Consider the following 21027-nt stretch of genomic DNA (forward strand, 5'->3'; position numbering starts at 1 on the left):
GAATGGATGCTTTTAGAGTACTTCCAATAGTACAAGCTTTTACCATTGATAACATTACAGGTTGTAACATGTATCATTTATATTTTCTATTTGGATGGCTTACTAGCACACAAACTAAACAAAACCCGCTCAAATGCATTGAGCGCAAGCCAAGATCGTTTAGTATGGCTGTGATACTATGCTTGGAATATTGACCCACCTCACCACTTTAAATGGACCATCAGAACACTTGCAAGATTTACCAAAACGCAACTCAATCTGTGACCGGACCAAGATTTTGTATGCGAGCTCTTTAGACTTTCATTGTTAGTGGTAATGTTTCAGTAGACCGCGCCTCCGTGGTCGAGGGGTTAGAGACGGTGACTTCTTATCCAGTTACCTCTCTGGCGTGAGTTCGATCCCCGGGAGATGCTTTGGTAGTTTAGCGCGGAGGAAGGGAGTCTAATACTGGTGTAACTCTCCAGGAACGATGGTTAGGAAACTACCCGCCTATATGACTGAAATACTGTTGGGAAAAGGCGTAAAATGAAACAAACAAACAAACACGCAAACAACAAAGTTAATGAAGCCTATACATGATCTGGTAATTCCTTAGATGTGTTTTTTAGTAGAAAGGCCAAGTCTGATGTTTATAAATTTTGCCGATAAAGGAATAGTGTCAAGCATTTGTCCAAATGTAATTTTACTGAAAGAGAAGCACTATTCATTAAGTCCCAGCTTATTTGCTAAAGTTTATCTGTTTGTTCGATATTTCTGAATTATCACTCATATATGTTTTATATAGAAGTATAAAACAAAAAGTTTTTGATAATGTCTATTCAACAAGTCATCAAATATGATAAATTCTAAAAATTGATATATTTTGCAAGAATCGGTTTGAAATGTTGTCCTTTGCTTAGATAAGCATATCATATGTAAAAGAGAACATTGAAATTTATTAGTGTACAATTTTGTCAATAAAATATGGGAGCTGATATATGAGGGCAAGAATATGCATGTAATTATGTCATTTAATAATTTCCGAGATTTTCTTAATGATTGTGGTTAATATATCTTCCAAAATCATTCTTGCAACTGAATTCCTGCTAACATACATGTAGTAATCAGATTTGGCCCCTATCAATAAGGTACATCAAGGGGTTGCCAGAAGGGCAGCCATCTGTTTAAGGGTTTTGAAGGTGGGCGGCAGCCCCCCCCCCCCCTCATTGTCAAAAAATTGCAGCACTTTGAAATCAGTTTTTTCTAAATTCAAAATTTCACCATTTTCGTGTTAAATGTTGAATTCTGCTTAAGCCGGTACCATTGGGCGTGAACGGTAACTTGCACTTTCTAGTATCGTCCATGAACAGGCTCAATCAAACCGAGCCTGCAACATTTTCAATTTTGTTGTGTTGGACTTTCTTTATGGATTCTGTTTTTCTCTATTTTGATGATCAAAAACAATGCAAAATAGTGATTGTTGGCAATTTTGAGACGTCCCACTGTTGCCATGGTAACAGGAAATTTAAGATTGAGCATGCTGTTACAGAAGCTATGGTCCATGCAGTTACCATTTTTCACAATATGCTCATATATAAGGTAAAGGATTAAACAGTTTGAGATTTTTTACAAAATTATGGCCTCTGTTTTACACATATACATGTAATACATAGAGAAATATACTTCTTGCAATGCAACTCTTACATTTAAAAATTGATTTCAATCTTAGTTTCACAATACTTTTGTCCCATAAAATATAAAGTGTCCCGATGCATATTATATAAAATTATACGGCAGTAGGTAGCAAATGTATGGCCCTTTGTTGTTTGTCAAGTAATAGATTTTTTTTTTTATAAAGAAGACCCTTCATATTTCGTATGATGATTCAACCACATTTCCCAAGAACAATAATGATTGTCACATTAATTAATTGTTGTCTTGTCTCGGGTGTTTGCGATTTATTTGGAAAATTATATTTTTTCATAAGTACAGTAAAGTCTGTGAACTTTATGGACATTATGGACGAATTTCACTATCATTATAGATGGAAAGCCTTATTTTGCCCTTGTTAATTGTAATAAAACATAAAACCACGTTCCCACATTTTGAACATTTCGCGAAAAGGTCTTACTTTCGCATAACAAAATATATTAATGGACGCGGACGGGTCCATTTTTGACGGACTACTTCATATATTTTGTCAACTTTACGTAACAGAATGAAATAAAGCAGAGTATGCTTAATTTTATTTAAAAGTATTATTGACAAAGGCATAGTCTGCATCAGATCATTTGTATGGTTGTTAAAAATCAGAGTGATCTAAAGTTTATGTACTATTTTATTGCACATTCATTTCCGGTAGATGTTGTTAGGCACGCCGGGGAGTTTCTTAAAATATTTTACATTTTTGCAAATATCTGCACCTAAAGGCAAGTGTCATCCAAATTTAACACCAATTTCATATTCTGCAGATTATGTGTTATAAATTGAAAGTGTTTTTATTGATGTAGCATTGTTTATTTTGTAATGATTCCTAAGTCAAAGTTGAGACCTTGTAACACTCGCAGACACTTGGAGTTTGGAGCTCAAAACGCCTTTAAAATCCAAATAAAATGCATATTTGTCAATCCCAGCACATGTACTGATCATATATATCAAAAAAACTTAATATAAGCCGCTTTGAAAAAAATTCATATTTCAACATCTTCTTCTTCTTCTTCTTCTCTTCTTCCAATATAGTACAGACACCTTCCGGCGTATACTCGTACTAGCGCAGCGCGGTGTGAGAAGTGTCTATGTACAAGAGTGATTTAAAAAAGTACTATGTATAGTGCTGGTAAAAATGTAAAAACACCGGACTGTCTATCGGAGATTGAGTGGGAGTACTTCCCTCTTGAAGCTGTCTATGGTTGTACAGCTTACAACTGTCTGGGGAAGACTGTTCCAGAGGCGGATGGTGTCTGGGAAGAAGGATCGCTGGTAGCACTGGGTCTTTGCAAATGGTACCAGGTAGTGAAGTCCATGTCCTCGAACAGAGATGACTGGGGTGAGGTTGGATGTAGGGACTTCTACTAGGCCATTTACTATACGGTACATCATGGTCACCTTGGCATGGGCTCTGCGTTCTCGGAGGGTAGGCCACTGTAGGTGTTGCAGCATCGATGTCACACTGCTGGTTCTTCTGTAGTCTGAGAAGACCATTCTTGCTGCTCGGCGCTGCACCATCTCCAGTTTCCAGATATTTGCCTCAGTGAAAGGGTCCCAGATGATAGAGGAGTATTCCACCAGAGGTCTCACGAGGGTCATATAGCAGAGCTCTTTGGTCCTTCTTGGGCATTGATTGATGTTTCTCTGTAGAAAGGATGTGGCATTGTTGGCTTTCTTTGTAGTTAGATCAATGTGATGGTTCCAGTTTAGTGACTTTTGGAAGTTGAGGCCTAAATATTTTGCTGTATCTACTTCTTCTAAGATGTGTCCATGGATGTTATATGGTTGTCTGATTGGTTTTCTCTTGTTTGTTATGTGGAGTATCTGGCATTTTTGAGGGTGGAATTCCATCAACCAATCCCTTTCCCATCTTTGTAGTCCATCTAGGTCTTTTTGTAGGGCTATAGCATCTTGGTCTGAGTGGATAGAGCGGTAAAGGGCACAGTCGTCAGCAAACATTCTAGTGGTGGATTCAGGTGATACATAGTTGGGTAGATCATTAATGAAGATGAGAAATAAGAGAGGTCCTAGAACACTGCCTTGTGGGACACCTGACTGGACAGGTGCTTCACCTGATTTGCTGCCGTCTAGTAACACTCTCTGGCTCCGATCCCCTAGGAAGCTGTTTATCCACTTTAGTAGGTTGTTTCGTATACCATAGAATTGAAGTTTTGTAAGTAATCGGTGGTGTGGGACCTTGTCGAAAGCTTTGGAAAAATCTAATAAAATGACATCAGTCTGACCAGCAGAGTCCATATTGCAAGCAAGGTCCTGGACTGTCAGTAAAAGTTGAGTCTCACAGGATCTGCGTTTACGAAATCCATGCTGGGCATCTGTAAGTATGTTGTAGGTGTCAAGGTGTTTCATCTATAATAATACACAAGATAAAAATGTTCGCCGGAAAAAATCTGCACCCCTACCGTCATAATCACCATGTATTTAATTCCATTTCCAATATTTTCACATAATCCTTTGGTCCATCGACACAGAAGATATAATTCTTCAGGATGATGGTCAATTTTTAACTTCAACGGTAGTATAAACAACGCAACAGCCGAAATAAACATCAATATTATCGCCGTTTTCCTTCAATGACATTATCTTTCGATAAATTCAAACGTGCCAGTCGGCTATGACCGAAGCCATCCGATAATGTGGCCCCAGCTTTGCCGTGTGCAAAATGCGCAGCGCTTTTAAGTTTGGGAACCACATAATCGGATGGCTTCGGTCATAGCCGACTGGCACGTTTGAATTTATCGAAAGATAATGTCATTGAAGGAAAACGGCGATTTTTTTCAAAACGGCTTATATTAAGTTTTTTTGATATACAGTCGACTCTCGTTATTTCGAAGTCATTGGGACCGTCCAAAAAATATCGAGATAACGAAATGTCGAGATAAACATTTTAGGGTTAAAACAAGGCGAAACTGATTTTTACAAAAGACAAGTGCATACCTTATGTCAAATAAACTATAGTATCCCTATGTCTTGTTTTCATAGGCCTAGTCAATATTTAACAAAGTAACATTAGCAGATGTTTGCCAGCGGAAATACGGGTGTCTGTGATAAAAACACATAGTGAGGTTTACTCAGTAATATACCAATATAGTGAATCGGATATCGGATATGGTTGATTCGGATATCCTCCCGGGTTATTTATCGAGTCTTTTTCGAGATTGTTCGACCGCTGATTGATTTGTTGGTGATGTTGTGAAACAGTATTGCAACGATAGCGTTTCTATACTTTCACTATTTCATTTACATTTAAAGTCATAATGAATTGATACAGTGTTCGAATATTTTTAAAAAATGTAAAATTCACTCATTTTGGACATAAGTCAATCAACACGCTAAATAGATTAACTTTTATAAAAACAGCTAAACGTGTTACAAACATAATCGTCATTATGACACGCGCTATAAATTGAGCAATTATCGTCTAGATTGTGTTTTTCACACGTCTGAAGGAAACAGACGAAAGAAAACTATTAGTCGAGATAAACAAAGGATAATCGTGTGAAAATAACTGTTGGGGCTGAAATTTTTCATCGAGATACTGAAAATATCGAAATAGAAATATCGAGATAAACAAATATTTCCAATATAGATAAAGAAGGAAGAAAATCGGGACTTTCAAAATTTCATCGAGATAACGAAATATCGAGAAAAGCGATGTCGAGATAACGATAGTTGACTGTATATGATCAGTACATGTGCTGGGATTGACAAATATGCATTTTATTTGGATTTTAAAGGCGTTTTGAGCTCCAAACCCCAAGTGTCTGTGGTAACACTCTATGGACACTTGGTGGAGGGGGGGGGGGCTTAATTCGTCCTTAAAGTTTTAACAGTTAAACACAGACGGCGCATTCATCTTAATCATAATACTTGTATTAAAACCATCCCTGGTCGCTTAAAAATACCAATTACTGTACAGTCTTCTCTTAAGCAAGGTTGTTTACATTGAAATTGTTCTCGGGTAGGTTGGGGGAGTAGTCTCAATATTTCGACGGCAAGACAGACCGATTTTATAATCTGATATTTCATAGATGTCTGCGAAGGGCGACCATCGTCTATATAAAAAAGCCCTAAAGCGCACAATTTGTTGGGCTAGTTGGGGGAGCTATACTCCTGGCCTGTCGATATTTTAGATGCGTACATTAAGAAATAGTGACTTATTTTAAACTTGTGTTGCAAGAGTTGCTCTCCTTTTCTATGGGAATGAAAACAATATAAAATCAATAAATAAAATTCCCCCCTCCTATCGTGTTTTTCCCCCTCCAAAGGGCAACGACCCCCTTCCCCCAAAAGTGAAAAAAACACTGATTAGCCATTAAAAGATACCGGGGATACTTGTTTACGTTTTTGAATCTTTTTTTCTCACTGAGACCAGGACTTTGTACACATGGAAATTGAATTTGAAACCAAGTTTATGACTGAAACAGAATTGTTACACTCTTGTTAAAGTACATTGTATTCACATTTGCTGAGAATTTTCAAAGTGGCAAGTAGGGGTAATGGTCTGACTCCGAGCATCTGTGCAATATATAAATGCTAGCTGTAATAACTCGTACTGCTTGCCAAAGATTCTAGCTGTATGAGAATACAGACAATAGATTCATTCTTGGATTTCTATAATAATGTTTCTGTAATTCTGGTTCATTTTAAAGCTACATGCCTCCAGGTGATGAAGTATTTAAGAAAAGTAAAAAAAAAATTCAAGGTACAAATACATGTATTAAGTAACATGTTTTCTGCGATTAATGACTGACTTTGCAGTATTTATCAACATATTTCTACTGCATGACTAAAGCAGTAAGGGCTATTTTGGCATATTTTGACCTCATTAATTTTTGGTAAATTAAGTGGATTGTAAACACTGCAATTAGAAAATCGCTTTCTTTGTTCATTTAACCATATTTTCCCTTTAACCCATTGCTTCATGAGCATTTTGTGAAAAATGGCTGTTTTCATTGAAAAGTCTCCCGTTACAAGTTCAAATTGCTATAATACTATAAAAACTGCTTCAACACTAATCAAACTTGGCACAAATGTTGACTGGACCATTGCCCTTGCAACAACATGCTCAGGCTTAAATTTTCTGTTACCATGGCAACGAGGGGACATCTCAAAATTGCCAAAAATCACTATTTTGCGTTGATTTTTTCCATCAAAATTGATTTCAAAGTGCTGCAACTTCTCAATGGATTGAGATAGAGTCAAATGCTTTTCAGCGTTGGTTACACGTTACCTTATGATCAATCTGGGGTCATTTACAGCCTCTCACAAGTCCAAAATTTTCTTGGCGATGAGGGGGACTCCGCCCCCCCTTCAAACCCCCCAAACAGAAGGGGGCACATCCCCCTTCTGGCAACCCCCTGATGTATCTTTTGGTTGGGGGGGCCGCGCCGAAAAAGAGGTCACTTTTTTTAACAACATTTCTCAAACAAAAACAAGTGTTTGGGGCCTAAATAAGGCATTTTTTCATCATTTGAGGCAACAAAAAGGGGGGGGGGGGTGAAAAAGGCGTTAAAAGGCGTGTATATGAAGTAATGGGTTAACAGAAAATGATGAAAATACTTGAAATTACCCTTAATCGCGTTTTTTCATGTTTAAACATGGTCTGTCATATAAATTTGAAGAAAAATTGTTGTTTTGTAGATTTTTTTATTTTATTCATTAACCCATTGCTTCATGAGCATTTTGTGAAAAATGGCTGTTTTCATTGAAAAGTCTCCCGTTACAAGTTCAAATTGCTATAATACTATAAAAACTGCTTCAACACTAATCAAACTTGGCACAAATGTTGACTGGACCATTGCCCTTGCAACAACATGCTCAGGCTTAAATTTTCTGTTACCATGGCAACGAGGGGACATCTCAAAATTGCCAAAAATCACTATTTTGCGTTGATTTTTTCCATCAAAATTGATTTCAAAGTGCTGCAACTTCTCAATGGATTGAGATAGAGTCAAATGCTTTTCAGCGTTGGTTACACGTTACCTTATGATCAATCTGGGGTCATTTACAGCCTCTCACAAGTCCAAAATTTTCTTGGCGATGAGGGGGACTCCGCCCCCCTTCAAACCCCCCCAAACAGAAGGGGGCACATCCCCCTTCTGGCAACCCCCTGATGTATCTTTTGGTTGGGGGGCCGCGCCGAAAAAGAGGTCACTTTTTTTAACAACATTTCTCAAACAAAAACAAGTGTTTGGGGCCTAAATAAGGCATTTTTTCATCATTTGAGGCAACAAAAAGGGGGGGGGGGGGAAAAAGGCGTTAAAAGGCGTGTATATGAAGTAATGGGTTAAATACATTTTCATAATTTTTATGAAAAATTAGTGTGAATCTAAGAGAGGCATGTTACTTTAAGGCATTTTCATGATTTACTTACAATCAGTTTTATGTGTAGTTTTTAAGCAAAAAATTAAACCTGAAATAACATATTTCAATTTTTCCAGTATTTATAGACTGTATTCCCAATCTAAAAATTGCAATTAATGTGTCCCTAATTTTGTCTGTTCATATTTCACAAAGAAGGAGAAATAGCCATCAGTAATCAAGCAATTAATTATATCTAGACACTCTTCACATGTTGTTTAAAGGCACATTATGCCTCAGAGAGAAAATAAGTTTTTCTTTCTTAAGAAAAGGCAGGCATGTTTGAATATAAATTGTTCTGGAGCAATTGTTACTTGTTTATCACCTGAAGAAAGAATTGCTAAATATAAAAGTATTTGTCATAAAAGTAACAAAATGTAAACAAAGAAGTATTGTGAATTCCATACAAAATGCTAAATCATATAAAAATTAATTGCTGTAAAGCCACAGCAGCAAAAAAATGGTTCAGATAATTGACCAATTACATGTAGTAACTTTTTTGAAAACTGTAACAGGACACCTAAGAAATAAAAAAAAGAATTTCTGAGGCCAGCTAATGGGCCTATAAAGGTTTAATATTACATTTTGCCCTTTTAAATTGATAACAAATTATGAAGTACTTTGATGGAGTAGGGTGCGTAAAGATTAGGGATAATATACATGTAAGCTGATAATATTACCACTGTAGAAGATCTGTAGAGGGTTGTTACAGATAAATGTGACATTCCTCTTAAACTGATAAATGATTTGATTTCTTGAAATGTTAATTTTAAAGTGTGTTTTAATTTATACAGTGGCCAGTATAACATAATTACATTTATTGCAATATGGTATACATCTGTTTCAATATTATTTTTAAGCTGCATGCCTCCAGATAAGCCAAAATATTGCAAGAACATCATGAAAATTAGCATGAATCTGGATGGTGGCATGCTGCTCTAATTTCTAAATTGCTTGAACTGTTATTGACACTACAACATTACATGCATATAAAAATCCTTAAGCAGGTATTGAAAATTGAAAGCTTGTTTAACCCATTACCCCATGAGCATTTTGTGAAAAATGGCTGTTTTCATTGAAAAGTCTCCCGTTACAAGTTCAAGTTGCTATAAAACTATAAAAACTGCTTCAATACTAATCAAACTTGGCACAAATGTTGACTGGACTATTTCCTTTCTAACAACATGCTCACTCTTAAATTTCCTGTTACCATGGCAACTAGGGGACATCTCAAAATTGCCAAAAATCACTATTTTGCATTGATTTTTTCCATCAAAATTGATTTCAAAGTGCTGCTACTTCTCAATGGATTGATATAGAGTCAAAGGCTTTCCAGCATTGGTTACACGTTACCTTATGATCGACCTGGGGTCATTTTTAGCCTCTCACAAGTCCAAAATTTTGTTGGCGATGAGGGGGACTCCGCCCCCCTTCAAACCCCCCAAACACATCCCCCTTCTGGCAACCCCCTGAGGTATCTTTTGGATGGGGACGGCGCCGAAAAAGTGGTCAATTTTTTAAACAACATTTCTCAAACAAAAACAAGTGTTTGGGGGCCTAAATAAGGCAATATTTCACCATTTGAGAAAGCAAAAAGGGGGGGGGGGTGAAAAAGGCGTAGAAAGGCGTATATATCAGGTAATGGGTTAAACCTTTTTGGACATAAGTAACTTAATTTATAACAGACTTACATCAGGAGTATTCCTAGATCCACTCACCAGCCTATAGTCCAAGCTGACTACTAAGACCCTTAACTTATGGCAGTTCAAGTTTAGCAAAGTTTTGATATAGAAATACTTTCATTTGCTAAAAATACTTTTAATACTTAAAATTAAGTTAAAAGGGAAACTAACATATTTTGCTTAATGTTTTTCTCCTTTTTTTTCTGAAAATTTGTTTGATCAGGAAAATTTGTTAAGATGCATCCCACTTTAACCTATATTGTACATGTATATTCAGGTATCTCACTTTATCACAAGATGGCAGCTATTACAGAAGTATCGTGTAATAAAATGTTTGGTGGATTCCAGAAAGTGTTTAGTCATGAAAGGTAATTGTACATGTATAATATTACTACATACAATGTAGTTCTAAAAATTTGGGTCATGTTCCCAAATTTTGATGGAGGGGTGGCCTTAAAGGGTTGAGGCATCAGAATTGCAACCTGGTTCAAGCCTTATTGTAAGAGACAACTAATAAATTTTTTTCTTTGTTTTATTATCTCCAAGGTGAGCTTTAGTGATTGCATAATGTCTTTGGTCCATGCATTAGCAGCATTTGTTTTTAAAAAATCATAAAATGCTTCGATTTATAATTGAAAGACTATTATCTGTCTTAATTGATTAACTATTTTGCAAAATGGCTATCTATTATCAAATGTACATTTCCCAAGTAATTTTTTACCATTCAACCAGACTAATGTTAAATTGCTGTTTAATTTTTGAATAAATGTTTTGCTGTCATAATCCCTATCATTGAATAATTAACAATATACAGTTCTGTCACAGCTGCAGATTACTGCAAAATCATTATTTATGGGGCACTAATTTCCATTGCTTTATACACAAACTTAAGAACCTATGTTATTTCATTTTGTCTGCTGTAAGATAATTTTCCATTGCATTATGTACATTTTACCTTTTGGAAAAATAGACAGTTCACGAAAATTAAGAAGTTTCAACACACAAAAAGTTCTTTGTAGCACAACCATGAAATTTCATGCCCACGAAATTAAGAGAATTCACAATGAGTCAATTTATGCAACTTTTCACCAGTTACAGCATTTAGATTGGACTTAATAAGTATTTTTAAATTGGAGTTATCTTCATGATTATTAATTAAGGTAAAATAATATCAAATCATGTTGATGATATTTTACAGCAAAGAATGTAAGTGTACAATGAAGTTTGGTGTGTATGTGCCTGCTAAAGCCGAGAAGGAGAAAGTTCCTGTGATATACTGGCTTTCAGGTAAGTTACTTGAAGTTATCTTTAATTAATTTTTCCCTCTACGCAATGTAGCCTAGGTCTGGATTCCATTGTGAACTAGCTACCTTGAAGCAGCATGTCTCATGATTCATTCCAATTTTAATGAAAAATTTTGAAAAATTTTAAGAAAGTAAAATATTGTTATGTGAACAAAGAAAATAATTTTCGCATTGCAAACAGCACTTGCAGTCCATGTTAATTACCTAAAAGAGGTCAAAATATGCAAAAATAGCCCTTAATGTGTTAGTAATACAGAAATATGATGAAAAAATACTGTAGAATTGGTTTTAAATCGCAAATAACATGAACAATTACTACTTATATCTTAAATCTTTTTACTTGTCTTATAATCGCAGTACTTTTTTCTCAAGTTTGATTCTCTTGAAATATTTTTGGTTCATCTTGAGGCTTGATATTTTTGGTTTATCTTGAGGCATGCAGCTTTAAAGTAGGTTGGTTTTTCTGCTCAGGTGCCTTGCACAAAAGGGCAAGCAAGGTCTTTCCCAACCAGTCAGTTTTGAATTAATTAGTCCCTTCAAAACTGGAGTTACCATATGACCATCAAAGTCTCGGATATGACTTAAAACCAAATAAAACAGACTTGTTTTGATGTATGAAGGAGGGAATGGGCCTATGACAAAAGGTCAATAACAGAGATTTTTGAAAATGATATAAACAGTGAGACAATGGTCAAAGAGTTCCATACCTTACAAGGCTAATTTTTCACAAAGAGGATATTTTTAAATTAAAACATAATTCTTTGCGCAGCCTACACAGAATGCATATAACAATAAAATTTTTATTTTATAGAATGGATAGATATTTGTAAACTGCTTTTTCTTTAATTTCTGTTGGCATGTTTGTCTAAAATTTAACAAGTTATTGATTGAATATTTTAGGACTAACATGTACAGAACAGAACTTTGTAACGAAGGCAGGTGCTCAGAGGGTGGCTGCAGAGAAAGGTGTGATCATTGTTGCCCCGGATACCAGCCCAAGTAAGTACCTTTGTTTCAAGAGAGAAAAGGCAGATCTCTGTGACCTAGTTGCTATGGTTGTCAACATTGAATCGCTTGAATCTTTGATGGGAAATATTTAAAGTTTGATATTCTGCAAGCATCATTTTCCCCGATTTACCAGTATGCAGTCAAGGTTATTAGGTCATTCTCCCATTTGAAAAAAAGATCTGAATTTATGGATACAAAGCATGTGATGAATCTGTCACTTTCCACAATTTTGAGCTATAATTCTTAGTTCTAATGATAGGGGGTCATGTTCCTAAATTGTGGTGGAGGGGTTGCCTTTACAATTTGAAGCATCAGAATTGTAGCCACCATTCAACCCTGTGTGATTGTAAGAGGTGACTCAATAAGCTAAAAAAAAACTTGAGTCTATGCATCTCTTAGCTCCAGCAAGTGAGGTAGTTTTGAATCAGTGTTGCTTTAAGATTGTAACACCTGAGGTTAGCCAAAATCATCTTCCCTGTTTTGGCACCATTTGACCTAAATTGTGCTGGTGTGCCATAAAACCAAACAAACAAACATTCTCGCTCTAACACTAGTCTGTTTATATGTGTTTTTTCAGGAGGAGTTAACATAGAGGGGGAAGATGAGAGTTATGATTTTGGCTCTGGTGCAGGTTTCTATGTAGACGCTACAGAAGAGAAATGGAAAAATAACTATAGAATGTATTCTTACATCACATCGGAGGTATTCATAAATTCTTATGTGTATACATCATATACATATTTATTCTTATGCTCCTTAGATACTTATCTGTATACATATATAGTAATACTTATTTATTTATATGCTCCTTAGAATTGTTTCATTGGGTATATTGATGGTGGTTATTCTACCTACCTGTCCTTTACTCACAATTACTAACATACTATGACATAATTATCTACTGTGTCTTTTAGCACCTTATTTTATTGACTGATATCAAAGATATTTTGATACCTGTATTTTTGTTTTGGTGGAGCTTCTGTGGCTGAGTGGTTCAGGTCATTGATTTCAAACCACTTGCCTCTCCCTGCTGTGGGTGGAAATCTTGCTGGGGACTTTGGATTCTTTCATGTGAGGAAGGTACCCAGCTGGCTCATGGAACATCGGTGGTTTTACTCTGGTGCCAGGGATCACGCTTGCCCTAAATTTTAGGGAGAAGTGACTTCTCCCTCCAAAGAGAATGGGGAGAATTTTTTGGGGACAGTGGGAGGTGCATACAAATTGCATTTTTTGAAAGTGTTGATGTACCATTTAAGATACTTATTACAAGTTTTAAGACTGACCAAGTAACTGTCTCCGTGGTCAAGGGCTTAGAGGCGATGACTTCTTATCCATTTATCTCTCTGGTGTGGGTTCGATCCCCGGGAGATGCTTTGGTAGTAAAACGCAGAGGAAGGTAGTCTAGTACTGGTGTAATTCTCCAGGAACGATGATTAGGAAACAACCCGCCTATATGACTGAAATACTGTTTGTAAAAGGTGTTAAATGAAACAAACAAACAAACAAAAGACTGACCAAACATTAGGTGGACTAAAACAATGCATGTACACAACAGTTTATTTAGTAACTTATATCAAATATTTGTAAACAGCAAAATTACAAATGTTGTGAAATGATGATTTTCAAATGGAAAAACTTCGAAGTTAGATGTATGATGTTCCCATTTTATAAAAGGGTAATGGTTTGTTGAGTAGGATTTCAGCTGTCTAGTAGTTGTTTTACTATTATACGCCCGTTTGAAAAACGGGACGTATTATGGGAACGCCCCTGGCGGGCGGGCGGGCGGGCGGCGTCCAATTTTGTCCGGAGCATATCTCCTACATGTATGGAGGGATTTTAATGAAACTTCATATAAATGTTCACCACTATGAGGAGCAGTGTCGCGCACATGAACCAGCTCTCTAGGTCAAAGGTCAAGGTCACACTTAGAGCTCATTGAAAAATGCTTGTCCGGAGCAAAACTTCATGTATAGAGGGATTTCAATATTACTTGGCACAAATGTTCACCATTGTGAGGCGTAGTGTCGCGTGCAAGATTCAGGTCCTTGCGGCCAAGGTCAAGGTCACACATAGAGGTCAAAGTTCAGATCAAAATATGAAGATGTGTATATGGACCATTTAGTCATCATTTATTGAGGGATTGTAACACAAATGGTCATTATCAAGACTATGGCTGTGATACATATAATTTAGGTCAATATATACAAGGTCAAGGTCACTAAAGATGATGAAATATCAAGATTTTGTAAATAGAATTTAATCAAAGGGAGACAACAAAGTTATTACTTTGTTCATAAATGACTTACACAATTACTCCCCTTGATCTATTTTCACTTTCAATTCTAAAAATAGAATTTAATCAAAGGGCATGAAATAATCCTCTTTCTTGGACTTGAGTATGTTCTAAAGAATGTAACATTTATTTACACATGTTTCATTCATTGGTCAAGATTCTTAACTGTGATAACTATGGTGTTCTGTAGACTTGGTATTTGTTCATAAAGATCATACAGTAATTACCTTATCAAATGTAAATACTTTCTCATAGAAATTTAATTATATTTTAATTTTCAAGTAAATATCAGTTCAGCTCATTCAAAGATTAAGAATTGTAATGAAATGTATTTCCCTATAATAAAATCTTAAATCAGAATTTTTTAGTTATTAAATTACATGTACTTTTTATACGCCCGTTTAAAAAAAGATAAAAATATGAAGATGTGTATAGGGACGATTTAATCATCATTTATTGAGGGATTGTAACACAAATGGTCATTATAATGACTACGGCTGTGACACATGTACTTTAGGTCAATATATGCAAGGTCAAGGTCACTAAAGATGGTGAAATATCCAGATTTTGTCTGGAGCATATCTCCTACATGTATGGAAGAATTTTTATAATACTTTATGGAAATGTTCACCACCATGATATGTATTGCTCCATGCATGATCCAGGTCTCCAGGTCAAAGGTCAAGGTCACACTTGGAGCTCATTGAAAAACGCTTGTCCGGAGCAAAACTTCTACATTCATAGGGGGTTTTCAATATAACTTGGCACAAATGTTCACCATTGTGAGGCTGAGTGTCGCATGCAAAATTCAGATCCCTGCGACCAAAAGTCAAGGTTACACATAGAGGTCAAAGTTCAGATAAAAAATTTGAAGATGGTTATAGGGACCATTTAGTCATCATTTATTGATGGATTGTAGCACAAATGGTAACTATCATGACTACAGGTGTTACACATTTAATTTAGGTTAATATTTGCAAGGTCAAGGTCACTGGAGATGATTAAATATCCAGATGTTGTCCGGAGCATATTTTCTACATGCATGGAGGAATTTTAATGTTACTTTTATAGAATTGTTCACCACCATGAGACGTAGTGCCCTGCACATAAACCAAGTCTATAGGTCAAAGGTGAAGGTCACAGTTAGAGCTCATAGAAAAACACTTGTCTGGAGCAAAACTTCTACATGCATAGAGGGATTTCAATATAATTTGGCACCAATGTTCATCATTGTGAGGCTGAGTGCCGTGCATAAAATTCAGGTCCCTGCGACCAAGGTCAAGGTCACACATTCTGTGCATATCTTCCCTATTGATTTGTTTTAAAGTTCATTTAACAACACAGTGCCAAGAATAAAAACTTGCTTGCTAGATAACACTTATCCATAATGCCCCCATCTCCATCTAAAGCTTTTTCGTAAACGGGCGTATTTTGTGACTATGGCACCCTTGTTTTTTACAGTGAAATATGTTTTGTTTAATATTTCAGTTACCACAAGTTATTAATAGCAACTTTAATGCTGACCCTGAGAAAATGTCCATATTTGGACACAGGTAAGTTAAAAACTCATATCAAATATGATACATTTGAAAATATCCAAGAATGTTGAAAAAAAACTTCCATGTTTTATATTTTTCTAGAAGTTTGTTTATTTCTCCATTACTTGTTAATTAATTTTTATAAACCTTTCTAAACATACCATAAAGATACTTTTAAACTATGAAAGCTTTCTGTAATCTTAACTCATGTATGATAGTTTGGACAAAGAATGAAATTTAAAGTCATATACTGTTGCTTTGACTGACTTTTAAACAGGTATTTGCAATGAAAGTTTGTAAAGGGTATATATAAAGCTTATGAACATTTACTGCATGCAGTATAAAAAATTATTTTTTGAATTTTGAAGAAATTGAATATCTGTATGAAAAAAAATTGATTGTATACATACAGAAAATGGTTAATGCAAGGAATTATTGCTATTGCTAAACAGTTGAAATTCGACATAAAATAGCAGCATTAATATTTTGTTCTGGAATATTTCATTCTGTTTCTGTACAATATCATTGTGTGTTGAATAACACAGACATTCTTTGAAACAGGCTTACATTTTATAGAATTTATAAAAAATATTTCATTTGATACAGCTTTATAACCTTGAACATCAGCCAAATTATAAAGATGATTAGAAATAAGAATAAGTTTGAGCAATGTTATTGTATAGGACCCCTGTGGTTTCACATAAGACTGTTATCCAGCTAGGTAATGAAAGGTGGTGGTTTACTCAGGTGCCTTAAAATATTAAGAGCTTTAGATTTTATGTTACAACAGCTGTATGATTTTTACAGTATCTGTGTAACTTAAAACTTAACCAAATTTATAATTACAGTATGGGAGGGCATGGAGCATTAATTTGTGCCTTAAAGAATCCAGGAAAGTACAAGTCAGCAAGTGCATTTGCTCCTATCTCCAATCCCATAAAAGCACCATGGGGTCAAAAGGCGTTTGCAGGGTACCTAGGAAAAGATCAATCAAAGTGGCAGGTATGTAAAGTCTTGAAACGTACCATGTTTTTAGTTTAATGCTTGACCAGTTGTCTTCACTAGTCAATAATGTGTTTTGCTGATTTTTGTTTTGTTCTGTGCCTGTTTAGGTACCTGTAATAGTCAAAAAAATTTATATGCCTGAAAAAAAATTGGCGTTTAATGTTATGCACCTGGTTGTCTGTCTGTTCGTCTGTTCGCAGGTTTTGTGTTCGGTCTCTATCTTTTGAACAGGTAGACAGAAATTGAAACTACCTGGCAGAAATGTTAACCATTATGACGTGATATGCTGAACGCAGGTTTGATCTTCCTCAGCTCAGGTCAAGGTCACACTTCATATTGTAACAATTTAAAAAAATTGTGTTTGTTCTGTATCTTTTGAACTGATAGAAAGAAATTGAAACTTTTAGGCATAAATATTACTTGTAATGAGATGATCATGAGTGCAGAACACAGATTTGGACTTCCTGAGATCAAAATTTGCCCTGCCCTGATGATAACTTGATTTATATAGACTTGTATAAGAAAAACACATCTAAGATGAATTATGTGAAACTATGATGTCCAGAGCTTAGATATATAACATGTAACATCAATTTGTGGGCCACAAAATAACTGGTATTGATTGTGCCCCTTGGGCCAATATTGATCCCGCCTTGGGGTCACATAGTTAATATACTACAATGCCTAGAGTTTAGAAATTTGACATGTGGCATTGCCTTGTTAGCCTGTACAAAACTGGTAAAAGTCATGCCTCATGGATTAATCCCACCAAGGCCCCCAATCCAGCCCCGTTCTGTCCTGTTGAAAAGTTAATCTTGATTATTCAAATAAATTATTTATGTTTTGGGCGTATATTGCCCCGCCTTTGCAGGGCTCTTGTTATTCTTTTCCAATTATATCATGTTCTCTCTGATTGCATTGTTTGAAAGAAGCTGTGTATGTCATATATAAGAACCTTCAGGAGAAGGAAGCTTACAGGCATCTTTTGTTTTCGTACTCGGCTTATTAAATCAACTACTGCATTGATATTTTTGGTCAGTTTGATTTAAAAACCATGAAAACAAAGAGAAAATTTATAAATTAGATGAAATTTTTTTAGGGTTTCCATGACCAAGAAGTAAAGTTTAGACATTGAATTACTTGCCCACTCTGCAGTTGTTTTAATTTCAAGTCCCAATAAAGGTTTTGAATTCTTTCATGTGAGTTAGGTATACAGTAAGGTCAGAGCAGGTCCATAGTAAGGCAAGTACTTGTGCATGAAAAAAATGTATGTTGGACCACCTAAAGACTGCCCCCATCAGTAAAACTGGAAAGTGGCCATACAGCCCGGTTATGACATAATTCAAACTAAGGTATCAACTGAGGTAATAAGTTACATTTGTTTGTGTTTCGTATACAGGAATATGATGCTACAGAACTTGCCAAGAAGTACAGTGGACCAGCGTTAAATCTGTTGATACACCAAGGAAAGTCAGATGAATTTTACATCAAGGGACAACTTTTACCTGACAATTTTGTTGCTGCTTGTGCTGCTAATAATATACCTGTTGACCTGAAAGTTGAGGAGGTATGGAAAAGTCAAGTATTTTCATATTTTACCATCCTGATAAATGTCTAAGTTTTTTGTACATGAATTTATAAGCACAACTAGTCAAAAGGGCCGGCCATGGCTGAGTGGTTAAGGTCATTGCTTTCAAACCACTTGCCCCTCACCTGTATCGAGTCCCAACTGGGACTTTGGATTCTTTCATGTGAGACGCTATCCAGCTAGCTTACAGAACGTCCGTGCTTCTACTTAGTTGTCTGTTTGTGCCTGAGATATTGCACGGAAGGGCACCTGAGGTCACCCTCCACCAGTAAAGCTGGAAATTCCCCCATATGACCTATACTGTGTTGTTGCAACAACCAAAACAACCAAGAGAACTACCATGAGCTATTGCAGTACTCCGTCCAATTCCTTTCTGCTTTAAATTGTAAATTATTAACATGTGTATATATCTTGAATATAAAAATATGTTTAAACCAAAAAAAAACAAGTCAATTTAAAATTATAACTTCTAGTCCTTCTCACTTTATTTGTTAAGTGTTGTTTCTTCTGTTTATTTTCCTGTGATTTATAAATCTGAGCACTAGATTACTTATTGACATTGTTGTGTTTAATAACAGTTCAACTTTTTTCCTTTGAGGAAAGAAATATTGATATAAAGAGCTTTCTTTTGAACACAGTCACACCAAGACTAAATATTTGTACACTTCAATATGACAAGGGCATTAATATGCTGACACTATTTTTTTATTTCAGGGATATGACCATAGTTATTATTTTATAGCAACATTTGTGGAAGAACATGTTAGTCATCATGCCAAGTTTCTCTGCCAATGACTAAATCCTACTGGACAAAACAAACTGTGAAACAGTGAATGTACAAAAGTCATTTTATCTACAGACATATACATGTATACAGTTACTATCACAGTAATGTCCCTTTAATAATTATAAATAAATTGTATTATACCCTGGCCCTGAGTTCACAAAGAATCAAGTATTTGAAGATCAAGATCAGGATCAAGAATTATATTTAAAAATTCAACCTTAGTTTATGCTTAAAGGGACTCAACTGATGTTTTTAAAATGAGGAGTCTGAAAATAATTTTCCGAGATAAATGCACAACCATATAGTCTGACCTGACTATACTGTTGCTGGCCCGGTTACATGTAGTGCATTATGATATTGAAGTCCCTTAAACTTTGAATTGACTATCAGGGAAAATCTGTTTAATTAATTCAGAAGGTTAAGGTTTAAAAAGCATGTCTTTTAAGAGTTTATCTAGATATTCATTGATCTTTTTTTTTTATCCAAATGTGTTTGAAGTTTATACTGACTTGTTATTATTATAACTCATAATGAGTTGCCCTTGTAGCAATTTTTTTTCTTTATCATTTATAATTTATATACCAAATGTTGTGTCTAGTATTTTGTCAGTATTAGCTGCATGTATACATCTATAGAACAGATTCAGATCAAATAAAGCCTGATCCTGGTTCAGATGATTTTATGTTCTTTGTGAACTCCTCGACCTGGTGCTTTTGTTATTTAAACAGTCATTAGTCCTATACATGGCAGCATTATTCACATACTTTACTTGATTTTTGTAATTAAAGATATACTATGCTCAAATTTAATATTAGAAAATATTGATAATTGTTACACAGTCTTTTTGTAAATATAAAATGTTTTGATATAAAACAACACAGATAAGTTATGTGTAAAATTCTGTACACAATAGGTGATCACAATTTGAATATATAGTGTCATTAAAAAAATGGTAGTTTTTTTAAAGAAAAAAGACTATCTTTACTTGACCAGTAATAAGGAAAACGGCTTCCCATACCTAGTTTATTCATTCTTTTATTCAAACTAGACATATTCAGTAAGAATTTCATAGATTTCAATAAATTTCTGTGATTAAAATACTTTAGGTTACTCAAGGATGAGCATAGTATATCTTTAATTAATCATTTTATCCCAGTAAATTATGCTATGTAATTTTCATAATGCAAAAAGTTAAAATCGAGTTTATTATAAAATGTTTTATTGTAATCTGAAATCACAGATCTATATATTTAAAAATATCTGTATTTATAAGTCTCTGCAATAATAATAAAAAACCCTAACAAACCGGATCTTCATGTAAAAAGCAGACAACCCTCACGAAAAGCAGACGATAAGATGCACTACAAATGTGGTAAACAACAATGACACGTTTGGTTCTTTGATACATGTCAATCAAATTTGCACTGGACTGAACATTTCACAGAAATTGATTTAAACCAAAATTATCAGAAATTGATTTTTACAAAATCATGAACATGTACACGTGCTTTTCCGACATGGCATGTGGTTTTGTTGTTGATTTCATTTGATTGAGTTTGATTTATTGTTTATACGTTTCTTATCTTTGTAAAAGATGAATAAAACAAAAGCATTTTTACAAAGACTGGAGATGTGTGGTTGTCAAGTGCACCTGATTTATGGGTTATGGTTGTATTTTTGATTGAATATTACATTTTTGATTTTATATGTAGACCATTTGTTATTGAAAAATTTTTACTAATCAAAAATTGTGCA

General features: G+C 35.0%; 1 protein-coding gene across 2 annotated transcripts; it reads left to right on the forward strand.

Annotated features, from left to right (window-relative positions):
• Positions 1–2188: 2188 nt before the first annotated feature.
• LOC132741013 (S-formylglutathione hydrolase-like) lies at positions 2189–20655 on the forward strand. 2 transcript variants are annotated; one of them, XM_060729089.1, is made up of 9 exons: positions 2189–2212; positions 10027–10117; positions 10948–11036; positions 11954–12052; positions 12639–12763; positions 15843–15907; positions 16741–16894; positions 18297–18464; positions 19200–20655. In XM_060729089.1, exons 2-9 carry the CDS (start codon positions 10047–10049, stop codon positions 19278–19280), a joined length of 852 nt encoding a protein of 283 aa, XP_060585072.1. In that variant the 5' UTR covers positions 2189–2212; positions 10027–10046; the 3' UTR covers positions 19281–20655. The 2 variants fall into 2 exon arrangements, with proteins under 2 accessions (XP_060585072.1, XP_060585070.1); XM_060729087.1 differs by lacking the exon at positions 2189–2212 and adding an exon at positions 2285–2408.
• Positions 20656–21027: the final 372 nt, after the last annotated feature.

The sequence above is a fragment of the Ruditapes philippinarum genome, unplaced genomic scaffold, assembly GCF_026571515.1.
Source record: "Ruditapes philippinarum isolate M1 unplaced genomic scaffold, ASM2657151v2 ctg204_1_1_1_1, whole genome shotgun sequence".
NCBI lineage: Eukaryota > Metazoa > Mollusca > Bivalvia > Venerida > Veneridae > Ruditapes > Ruditapes philippinarum.